General features: G+C 47.3%; 1 protein-coding gene across 1 annotated transcript; it reads left to right on the top strand.

The window, feature by feature from the left end:
- Positions 1–2,056: 2,056 nt before the first annotated feature.
- On the top strand, positions 2,057–11,426 carry EXOSC2 (exosome component 2). Its single transcript, XM_004423585.3, has 9 exons — positions 2,057–2,219; positions 3,813–3,914; positions 5,757–5,802; positions 6,030–6,119; positions 7,165–7,230; positions 7,720–7,788; positions 8,942–9,118; positions 9,494–9,622; positions 10,163–11,426. Exons 1-9 carry the CDS (start codon positions 2,098–2,100, stop codon positions 10,241–10,243), a joined length of 882 nt encoding a protein of 293 aa, XP_004423642.1. The 5' UTR covers positions 2,057–2,097; the 3' UTR covers positions 10,244–11,426.
- The last annotated feature ends 409 nt before the right edge of the window (positions 11,427–11,835 follow it).

The following is an 11,835-nucleotide window of genomic DNA, read 5'->3' as shown; positions in this document are numbered from 1 at the left end:
TAAAGCACTCAGCAAAGTACCAGGCCCCCCGGAAGCGTGTAGGCAAGGGTGCAGGGTCTGGGGTACAGCAGGTGCAGTCGGAAGGAACACTGGCCCTGCCACCAAGTGCTGCGTGAATTCCAGTCCTTGAGGGCCTCGATTTCCTCCTCTATAAAAAGATATCTGCAATGGACTGAATGTTTATGTCCCCCCAAATTCATATGTTGAAATCCTAACCCCTAAGGTGATGGTATTAGGAGGTGGGGCCTTTGGGAGGTGATTAGGTCATGAAAGGGAGCCTTCATGAATGGGATTAGTGCCCTTATAAAAGAGACCCCAGAGAGCTCCCTCACTCCTCCCACCATGTGAGGACCCAGTGAGAAGACAGTGGTCTGTGAACCAGGGAATGAGCTCTGGCCAGACACTGAATCTGCTACCACACTAAGAGAGCATCCGTAATCTCAACGTTGTGACAGGCTGGTAAGCGTGAGTGCTGTGAGAATGGGAGAGGCTAAGGTTATGTCCATCCCTCTTGGGATGAAACTGGATGATGTCAAGACTACACCCCACTCCGTCTAGGAGCACTCCCAGGCCCAGCTCCCTAGCTGACTGGGCTATCCTGGCTCAAAGGACACCACTGCCCTCTTATGGCTGAGGCCGGACTCAACAGAGGGACCCTTCTCACACTTTCTTGGCTCTAGGATCTTGCTGCAGGCAGGGAAGAGGGCAAGTGTTTGGTCTGCCCACTGACAGGATGACCTATGGAGCTCTAGAATTTATATCATCGACTGCCGCACGGGTTGGATTTCTTGACAAGCGTAGTAGTAAGCCTTGCTTAGGTGAAAGAAATTCACTCAATTTGGAGATTTATCAAACGATTGGTCTGATGGAGGCAGCAGGCCTGATTTACTGAACACAGCGTGTGGGGCTGATGCATCTTATTTCATTTAATCCTCTTTAGGGTCCTCGTGCATAAAGAATTATCATTTCCAATTCCCTGAGGTTGAAACTCAGTTTGTTGTGAATGCTACAAACCATGCAGGACAAGGGTGAGGGAGAGGTTAGTGGGAGGCGGGGAGAGGAGACGACAGAAATGCTCCTATCGGGCCGGCCCTGTGGCTTGGTGGTTAAGTGCGCGCGCTGCGATGCTGGTGGCCCGGGTTCGGATCCCGGGTGCGCATCGAGGCACCACTTCTCCGTTCATCCTGAGGCCGAGTCCCGCATACAGCAACTAGAAGGATGTGCAGCTACGACATACAACTATCCACTGGGGCTTTGGGGGGAAAAATAAAATAAATAAAATCTTTAAAAAAAAAAAAAAGAAATGCTCCTATGTTAAACAGGACACCGAGAAAAAAAACCACATATACATCTCTCTGTCCACGCTGTATCCTCAAAACCGAGCCTGGCACACAGCAAGCGCTGAATCCCCAGTATGTAAGTAATATATAAGTGAAGGAAATATTAGCCAGGATCTTTGTACTATCTGTGCACTTGTCTTCCCTACCAAATATACCTGCCTTGTAACCTTTAAAGGTTTCTTATTTTTTCAAAAGAAATGTTAGGGTAAATCACCTCACTCCAAAGAAGTCATTATGAAAGAAGGAACCAGCACCCACGGGGCGGCTGTTACGTAGTATACTGGGGCTACTAGGAACAGCAAGAAAAAGGCCTCTTCTTTCTGTCCAAATAGCGTTTTCTGTAGATCCCACCTCCTGATCGTCCTGAGCTCTCTCATACAAAAACATCAGATTTTAGCAGCTTAGAGTTGGAAGGAAACTCAGAGGTCCATTTCTCAATTATCTCTAACCCTGGTAAGCAATAAATGGAATGATGAGTACCAGAGAGTTTTGGTAAAAAGTCAAACGGTATACAACCCGAGATTTTATTCCACACGTGCAGCCTTGCCAATAGTAAAAATGGCAACTCGACTCCCTTCTTCCCTTCATGTTAACCTAATGGTTGACAATAGTCAGCATGGCCGCCAGACCGTGAGTTCCCATTGGCGGCTGCTCTGAGGCCCCGCCCTGCGCGCCCCTCCCTGAGACGGCCGGGAATTGCGGGGCCGGATCTCGCGGCTGCGGCCTGGCTGCGCTTGCGCGAGTCTTTGGCGCCAAGATGGCGATGGAGATGAGGCTGCCTGTGGCTCGCAAGCCTCTTAGCGAGCGCCTGGGCCGCGAGAGTAAGAAACACCTGGTGGTGCCGGGGGACACGATCACCACGGACACGGGCTTCATGCGGTACGTGGGAACTTGGGGACGCGGGGCCACAAGGGGCGGCTGCAGGGCTCTCTGCACGTGGCCTGCTGGCCGAAACCCGGGCCGCTGTCCCCTGGCGTCTAAGGCCCTGCGGGACCCAGGGCACATCTGAGCATCCCAGTCGCCTCGTTTCCGGGTGTCGGGCTTCTAGTCCCTGCATCTTGTGTATCCCCATCGGCCTCCTGAAACCGTCCTCTCCTGACCTCTGGTGGCCGTGACTCCTGGGTCCTCTGCCTGAGGTCCATTTCTCTGAGCCTTCCTCGTTGGAGACCTGGAAACCGCGGAGGGTTAGGGGCAGGGCCTCTTAATAGTTTTCAGCTATCTTAGGGGACGGTGGGCTTTCCTGACTCGACCTTCTGTTCTCTCGGCGTCATCTCCTAGCCGGGTGCTCGGTTTTGGAATCAGTAATTGTTTGGGTTTAGGACAAAAATATATTGTGCTCCATGCACCCAAACAGACAACTTTAAATCTGAAAGCAGTACAATATGTTGTAGTTAAGAGGGCAGCTCTGCAGTCGGACAGTTGGGGTTCCAGACCTGCTGTCACCTGTTATTAGCTGTATTACCTCTCCCAGGTCAGTTTCCTTGTCTGGAAAATAATGATAAGAACAGTAACTATTTGATAGGGTCATGAGGATTAAATGAGGTAATAATTAAGAAAAGAAGCAAAACTCACCATCATATCACCATCGTAGATAAACACAAGTGGTATTTCAGCCTTTTTTGTGGGGGGTACACATGTACATGTAGGAGGGGTACTGCATTTACAGCATTGCCCTTTAACCTTTTGGTTTGAGGTTACTAGATCCTAGGAAATCTTTTTTTTTTTTGAGGAAGATCAGCCCTGAGCTAACATCTGCCAATCCTCCTCTTTTTGCTGAGGAAGACTGGCGTGGGCTAACATCCATGTCCATCTTCCTCCACTTTATATGGGACGCCACCACAGCATGGCTTGCCAAGTGGTGCGTTGGTGCGCGCCCAGGATCCGAACCTGCAAACCCTGGGCCGCCACAGCGGAGTGCACGCACTTAACCGCTTGCGCCACCGGGCTGGCCCCCGGATCCTAGGAAATCCTAAGATTCAGTCCTTCATTCATGCATTCAACATATATTTATGTTGTGTGTGGTTAGGGTGCAACAGTGAACAAAGTGGGAGTCTCTGTCCTGGTGGAGTTTAACAGGGAGAGACAGATGATAAACAATAAGCACAAACAAATGAATTATTCAGAATGTTTGGTGCTAAATGCAGTGGAAAAAATTAAAAGTCGAGCAGGGTAAGTGGAATGTGGTTGGGAATGTGATGGGGGTGGTGGCAGCAGGGTGGGTGACTATTTTAAATGGAGTAGTCGAGGAAGGCCTAATGGCGAAAGTGACATGTGAGTAGACTTGAGTAAGATGAGGGAGATGTCCCTGTAGCTCTCTAGAGAAGGAGTGTTGTAGGCAGAGGGAGCAACCAGCACAAAAGTTAGGCTTTAAGGCAGGAGGAGCCTGTTAGGTTTGAGGAATACATTGTTCTTGACGGGAGAAGTCATCTCAAGTGTTACCCTGATATCCTTTGTATCTTCCTCTTGCAACAGCGGCCATGGGACTTACATGGGGGAAGAGAAGCTCATTGCGTCTGTGGCTGGATCTGTGGAGAGAGTGAACAAGTTGATCTGTGTGAAAGCTTTGAAAACCAGGTGAGAACAAAAGGTGTGTATTCTCTGTCTTGTGGCATCCATATCGCACAACCAGGTTTTTTCTGCCACACCACACCTCCCACCCCCACCCCCGTCTGCCTTCTCATTCTGTAGGTCTGCGATTTGGAACATGTATAGGTGACTGTAGGAAGTGCAGGCTTCAAAGGTTTCCCCACCTTATGTGACCTCCCCAACCCTTTGTTCCCTCCTCTGCGAAATGAGGATAATATCACGACCTACCTTGTAGGATTTTCATTAGAATTCATTGGAAAGGTGCATGTAAAGTACTTAGCACTGGGCCTCCTACCTAAAAGGACTCAATAAAGGTTAGCCCGAGAAAGGAAGCCAGTGGTGTCAGAACAGAGTGAGTGAGGGGGAGAGTAGGAGCAGATGCAGGCAGAGAGCTGAGGTGGGCAGTCGGCCTGCCTTGTAGCCATGATAAGCATTTTGACATCCACTTTGTATAATCTGGGAAGCCACCGGAGGGGCTGGAGCAGAAGAGGGGCATGATCTGACTTCTGTTTTAATAAAATCACTCTGGCTGCTGTGGGGGGATTGAAGAGGGACAGGCGCAGGCTCAGGGAGACAGATTAGGGGACTGTTTTCATCATCTGAAGTGATGGTGGCTTGGACTAAGGTGGTAGCAGTAGAAGTGGGGAATAGCGATTAATTCTGCATATCTTTTGTGTTCTGAGTTTTTATTATAAAAAGGTGTTTGATTTTGTATTCTTTGGGATTTTCTATATATAGGACCATGTGTATGAGTAGAAAGAGTTGTACTTCTTCCTTTCCGATTTGGATGCCTTTTATTTTCTGGTGAAAGTAGAGCCACTAGGATCTGCTGCTGGACTTGTCCTGGAGCATGAGAGAGAAAGAGAAATCAAGGGTTCCTCCAAGAACTCCAAGGTTTTTGGCTTGAGCAGCTGGAGGGATGGAGTTGCCGTTCACTGAGATGGTGATGACTGGGAGAGGATCAGTTTGCAGTGGAGGAGGGCGGGGAGCTGCTGGAAAGCTTTCTTTTAGGTTTATTTCATTTGAAAATGCGTCTTAGTCACATAAATGGAGATGTTGGGTAGCCAGTGGTTCACTACCGTCTGGAATTCAGGAGAACTGTACAGTCATGAGTGGTATTTAAAGCCATTAGGTTGGATGAGCTCACCAAGAGGTGAGTGTGGGACAAAAAGAGAAGAGTGCCAAGGACTGAGCCTTCACTGTGGACCACTTCATCATTAGCCCTGGAGTGAGGAACTAGCAGAGGGGCCTGAGACAGCAACCAGTGTGTTGGGGACAGTGAGTAGACTGGTTTGGGTCATGTCCTGTCTCAGTCTCCTTTCTCCTCCTTTGGCTGAGCAGAACCCACCTGTGTTCCAGAGCCCACCAGAAAATATTCCATGCTTTTCACTGTCATGTAATCAACAAAATAGGGGTTTCAGGCTTAATGAATCACTTGCAATCTATGGTTTGTTTAAAAATAGTTCATGGAGGGCCAGCTCCTGTGGCCTGGTGGTGAAGTTTGGTGTGCTCCACTTTGGCGGCCCGGGTTCAGTTCCCAGCTGCAGTCCTACATTACTTGTCAGTGGCCATGCTGTGGTGGTGGCTCACATACAAAATAGAGGAAGATTGGCAACAGGTGTTAGCTCAGGGCAAATCTTCCTCAGCCAAAAAAAAAAAAAAAGTTAATGGAGACTTTATACATGTAGGAATGTTTGAAGTTGCCAGTTCCTGAAAATAAGTCCAAACAGCATAGTTATGTGAATTTACTAAATGGTGAAATCTCAAATGGTACTTGGTTTTGTAATAAAGTCTTTTCACTGATGGATGACATTTTGTTTTATCTTTCAGATATAATGGTGAAGTAGGAGACATTGTAGTGGGGAGAATCACAGAGGTAAAGCTGATATCAGATTGGTATTTACAAAGTAAAGGCAGGCTGGTGATTTAATGAATGGGATAGTCTTTCTATATGGAGTTATGTGAATGAAGCATTCATTGTATTTGGCTCTTATCTAAGCTTTGACATGAACAGTTGGCTTGTTATATTTGGGATTTTGGTCACATATGACTCTTGCTCTTGCCCCTGGAGCATGTATCCAGGTGTGGAATTTCTGTTTGTAGGTTCAGCAGAAGAGGTGGAAGGTGGAGACTAACTCTAGGCTGGATTCAGTCTTGCTTCTCTCATCCATGAACCTTCCCGGAGGAGAGCTGGTAAGGGTATTTGTGGTTTGCTGGTGAGAGCTCTGGGGTCCTTTGCTCCACCAGAGAACTTTGCTTTACACTGAGGTTGCCCCATTGACTCCTATTTGTCTGCTGTGAAGTTTCCTGGACGTACATGTAGGCTTTTCACTTGGCCCAGGCCTCCCAACAGAGGCAGCAATTGGTGTATGGTAAGATCTGGAATGTCCATGGGAAGGAATCCCAAAAGAGAGTTGGTGTCAGAAGCTCCCAGACGCTTGGTGCTAATTATTTTCCTTTTCTGGGTGTATCAGCTTTGCACAGTGAAGGTGTTCCCTGAAAAGCTAGACTAGTTTTAATGAATTGAATGGCATCTGGTTGTTCCAGGCAGCTGCAGCACCCAAGCTGCCGCCTTTTGTAGAATGCCGAGGTTGACCTTTATCTTCTGTCCTGCGTATGTTTAGAGAGAGGCTCACTGTGCTAGGTTCTGTGGAGGATAAGATAAAGGAGGCCTGACTGAGTTTCTGAAAGCTTACAGACCAGCAGAGGATATGAGATAACTGATCCAAATACCTGGCAGTCGAAGAATAAACAAATGTGCGGTTGTACAAAAGGAATGATTAATTTCAGTGAGAGAAGCCATAGGAAAGATGGGCATTGGAGTTGACCCTTGAAGGATAGATAGAACTTCAACGATGAATTCAGGGAATCTGAGATAAAGGGAAATGTGTGAGCAAAGATACAGCCAAGCCGGAGGTAGTCTGGTCGCGCTGGAGCTTGGAGGGCTCACATGGAAGTTGAGAGGGTTTTGAATATCACGTAAGGAGTTTGAATATTATTCAGAAGAGGGAGGGAGAGGAAGGAGAAGAGGAGCTGTGGGGAGGTCTGTAATATGGAAAGTAGTGGTTATGGCTCTTTTTGCCCTTGAGTGGCACGGGTTACTTACTCTCGTGTTTGAGCGTTGTGGCTGGCCTCAGGAATCTCAAGAGGAAGTGAGAGAGAGAGAGAGAGGAGATGGAGGGAGATCTTGCTGTAGGATCTGACTTACGTAACGTCATCATCTCTTTGTGTATTTCAGAGGAGAAGATCTGCAGAAGATGAGCTGGCAATGAGAGGTTTCTTGCAGGAAGGAGACCTTATCAGTGTATCCTGCACCTTACATTCCCGCATCTTTATGCTTTATATGGAGCTGGGAAATGGGGCTTAAATTGTATGTCTCCAGCAGGAGAAATGTAATCATTGCAGGGAGCTGAGTCCTAGATCAGGTGTCAAGGGCCCTGCTGCAGTCTTTCTCCATCCCCTTTACCCAGACTGACTCTCCAGCTCTTGTTCATGTCTGCCGCTGCTAAGTCATTTCTTTGTGTCTTGTAACTTATGGTGGCCCGTGCTTTAAGCTAGACTCAGATTTTCTCAACGATGTTAACTTTTATCCCAGGGAGTAGAAAAGGGGTTGTTCATATCAAGATATCCCTAACCAAGGGGGAGAGGTTAGGTCACAGTGATGTCCTCCGGGTCTGTCTAAGACCGCTGAGCAGGACTGTTGGAGATGGGAGGAAAGGATAGAGAGGTAGGGCCAGGGACGCAGGGAAAGCAGGTGACATGAGAGTATTTGTTCCTTCATCACCCTGGCCAGGCTGAGGTCCAGGCAGTGTTCTCTGACGGAGCTGTCTCTCTGCACACGAGGAGTCTCAAATACGGAAAAGTAAGTTGGGCTCTTGCTGTTCTCGTTTGCCAACCAAGACTTCAAATCCATTTCTGAATCCCCAGCACTTGTTGGAATTCTAAAGAACCCCAGAAGTGAAGCGTTAACAGGCCAGCATCCCACAAACTGATTGATTCACACGGTCATGGGTCAGTAGCATTGTAGAGGATGACAGCTTGTATCCTTTTTCTACTGAGGAGCTTGTTCTGGCAGAAGAGCCCCTGTGACTGGGCCCTGAGGCCAGGGGACACTGTAGCTTTGCAGTGGGGCCAGGGCTGAGAGGCAGTCCCTGGAACAAGGAGAGGTCATGGACTGATGAAACAGGACCATCTCAGCCCTTAGACAAATGTCCAGTCAATAAAATGGGTATTGTTAGGAAAGATTGGTTTGTCACTTGAGCCTCTAAATGAAATTTTACTGCTTTTCTTGTATGAGGTGACATTATTGAGGCTATTTATTTTTTTAATGAGAGCATACTTCCCAAGACAAATTATGATTTATTAGTCTCTTGGCTTTATCTGGGTGAACACTTTCATTTTCTGAGTGGAACAAAAAACCTCTTCCCTCAGTGGAGTGGCTACAGCCAAGCATATTCATGTCTTTGAAGTAGGAGATGAAACAGCTGCGCCACGTGTGCTGACGACCTTCATGGGCTTGCATACTGCAGACCCTCCCTCAGCCAGACGTGGCCTTTGAGCTGTCCTGCCAGGACCAGGGATGGCTTTGCACCCAGCCCTTGGCCAATCCCCTTGCCCAGTGGCACACATCTCCTGGGCAGGATAGGTGGTTGGGGTCAGGGTGGAACAGAACAGTGCTCCTTGGCCCACAGGAAGCCCGAGCTTACATCCTCATTGGCTCCCGCTTCTCTAGCCGCCAGCGCGCCAGCCCTGGATTAGAATGTGATGATGATGATGACTGCAAAGGAAAATGGTAGAGGAGGGTATTGAAAGTCACCTTCTGTTGGGATATATCAATGACCTCTGCATCCAGAAGTGTTCTCTGTGAATAATTACTATGTATGTGCAAATAGATGACAGCAATTAACAGGAAGGACCCTGATTCCAATATAACTAGGACATGTATTCTGTAATCTACTTGTCGTTCACCTCGTTGACAATCCTACAGTGACTTAATCTGTGATGTGTTTCTTTAGCTAGGTCAGGGTGTTTTGGTCCAGGTTTCTCCCTCCCTGGTGAAACGGCAGAAGACTCACTTCCATGACTTGCCGTGTGGTGCCTCAGTGATTCTGGGTAACAACGGTTTTATCTGGATCTACCCTACACCCGAGCACAAAGAAGAGGATGCAGGGGGCTTCACTGCAAACCTGGAGGTGAGTGAACACCACTGCTGCTGTTGGGAGGGAGCAGAGACTGCGTGCTTCTGTGGCGTGTGGAGCTGGCTGTTTTTTAGCTATATTATTGCTGTAGTCTGAGTTAAGTTTGCATTTCCACTGAAATGTGTTCATGAACGTTGTATTGCCTGAAGAGGTGAAATCAGCACCTGATGGCAAAGTTACAGGGTAACAGCTGAAGAGCCACTGAAGAAACCATCCTTTTAATCTCCCTTGGAGTTAGCTGTTTGATTGTTTTGGAGTCCCAGAGTGATACTGTCTAAGTTATACATGGTTTTTGTGATTTGCTGTGACCATTCGTTTATTTGGTCCTGTTTATATGTTCCTCCCCTCTCCCTTTGCACCCCCTGGTAGCCTGTCTCCCTTGCTGATCGAGAGGTGATCTCCCGGCTTCGGAACTGCATCGTCTCCTTGGTAACTCAGAGGATGATGCTGTATGACACCAGTATCCTGTATTGCTATGAGGCGTCCCTTCCACATCAGGTACTCCGCCCAGCTTCTCTCTTCCTCATGTATCCGGGAGCAGGCATTACATATTTATCAGTTTGCTCCAGTTTTTTTCCCAGTAACAGCAGGCACACCTTCCAGATACCTTTACCATGTCCATCGGTAGGAACTGATCTGGTAGAAAGCCTTAATGAGTGCCTGGTGGATCTTTCCCCAAGATATTGTAATATTCTCAGTATCTAGTGTCAGGGTAGGGAATTGGGGAGATGGGGATGCCGAGTGGGACTCGTTTCTGACAGCAGCCCTCTGGACTTCACCTTGCCCATTCCAATCTCAGCTGTCTTTTTAGTGAATGCCAGAATAACAACTCTGTTCTTGTCAGATATATCCCAGAGAATCTTGCTGGTTTATTAAGCTGGTTCTAGCAGATCATAACTTGTAATACTTAGCCTTGGATAAATGAGAAGAATATAGGTTTCTGTTAACCATGCTTGGTTTCTACGTTTGACTTGGCTTGATGGTCTGCTTACGGTTGGTTTCTTTTCTGAACAAATACCTTTTTCCTTTCTTTTTCAGATCAAAGACATCTTAAAGCCAGAAATCATGGAGGAAATTGTGATGGAAACACGCCAGAGACTTTTAGAACAGGAGGGATAAGAGAAGCGTCTGAAGGACAGGACCGTGTGTACCTGACTGGAGCAGTTCTTGAAAGTGAAGAATCTGATCTGTGGTCCACATGTGGGCTCGGCAAAGAACTGGGACTGGGAGACTCATCACTTGACCTTCGTCAGGCTGCCTCCAGCCCCCACACCTGCTTTCCTCTGTTCTACGGCAAAGTCTGGGGCAGGTGACAGGGCCAGGCTCGTGGGGTTGCCTGCAGAGTCCTGGCACGAGGGGTAGTTTTGGGTCATTAAAAGCACGCAGTGTTCCAGCTGATTGGACTCCCATCCTGGAATCCTACGGAGAATCTTTTGTCTTCTCCTCACCATCAGTTCACAAGGCACAATGCCCCATGAAATCGCCCCTATAAAACGCATGCCCTCCCTGACCCCCAGACTGTTTTGGCCTCCATTCCCACCTCCTCCACAGCGCAAGTGCAACACTGAAGCATTTAGTTGTCAAGTCCACCCAGCGGTCAAATGGAGGAATAAAGGAACCAAGAGCCTTTTGCTTGGTTGGAATCTTATTGCCCACTCATGTCCTTCTAGTTATAGCTGCGGCTATGTCCACCCAGGCTGCCTTAGTCTGTCCTGCCTTGGAGGGTGATTTGTAAGAAGCTGAATTATCGATAAGAGAAGGAATGAATGTTTTGAGTGCTCTGATAAACATGAAAACAAAGTAAGAAAAATGGAGATGGGAAAAGAAAAGCTGTTTTCCTCCTCTAATTGAAATACTAATGCATTAACTTTTGGCTAATTCAGAGTTAAAAGACAAAAACAAGATGGTGAAGTTCTCACTGAGGAAGGCTAGAATTCCTAGGCATGGTTTTTCTGCTGACTAAAATGGTGCCCTGAGTTAGGTTTTGAGAAACATTCTTTTAAAGTCACTATATGAAAGTGCTCTTTTATTTCACATGTGGTGAACTATTTTTTTTTATAACTGTGGCATTAGCATTCTGTTCTTGTGTTCTGTGTACTACTTGGGAGCTCGGTACAGTTGAAGGAGGGCTTAGCAGATAGAAATTCTTTTGACAGAGGCCCTAACTACTCTGCTTGGGTCACCTAGTAAAATTTAAACCTAGGACAGTTTCAGTAGTAGTAACATTGAACACTGCATTTGGTAGTTTTGAAGTAACAGCTTGGCTCTTTTTCATTAAATGGTTTTTTGCTTTATAACATTACTCAGTAGACAACTTTTTCTGTTTTTTCTCTCCCAAGTGTATCACTCGTTTTGAGGAGTTTGCAGACAACTGATTATTCTCTAGGCTATGTTGCAGCTTTAGGTTTGCTCACTTGTATTTTGGAGGCCCCATTTCAGGCTGTATGCCTCTTGAGAGAAGGGAATGGGAGAGGGAGGGAGCCTGAGTCCCTGGTTTGGTTTGGTCTCAACCAGGGCCGTGCATAGGTTCGTTGAAATTTTGTCCTTCTCTCCTGGTCTCCCAGGCTGCCAGCCTGTGCTGTTATTCTGCGTACCCTTGCAAGTGGAAATGTATAAAGGTCTGACAGCACCTTTGCTGATTGTCTACTTTCTGTGGCCCACTAGAGGGCACCCTTGTTGAGTTTAATTCCAGTTGGCGTTAAAAAAAAAAA

This window comes from Ceratotherium simum, chromosome 29 (assembly GCF_057802395.1).
Source record: "Ceratotherium simum simum isolate JZ-2026a chromosome 29, ASM5780239v1, whole genome shotgun sequence".
Classification (NCBI taxonomy): domain Eukaryota; kingdom Metazoa; phylum Chordata; class Mammalia; order Perissodactyla; family Rhinocerotidae; genus Ceratotherium; species Ceratotherium simum.
This window is presented reverse-complemented; position numbering and strand designations above follow the sequence as displayed.

What these genes read in the sequence shown, in the direction of transcription:
- EXOSC2 (XM_004423585.3), top strand. Translation starts at nt 2,098, where the DNA reads ATGGCGATGGAGATGAGGCTGCCTGTGGCTCGCAAGCCTCTTAGCGAG. An exon ending in ACGGACACGGGCTTCATGCG is followed by an intron (nt 2,220 to 3,812) that starts GTACGTGGGAAC and finishes CTCTTGCAACAG; the next exon opens with CGGCCATGGGACTTACATGG. An exon ending in AGGCGTCCCTTCCACATCAG is followed by an intron (nt 9,623 to 10,162) that starts GTACTCCGCCCA and finishes TTTCTTTTTCAG; the next exon opens with ATCAAAGACATCTTAAAGCC.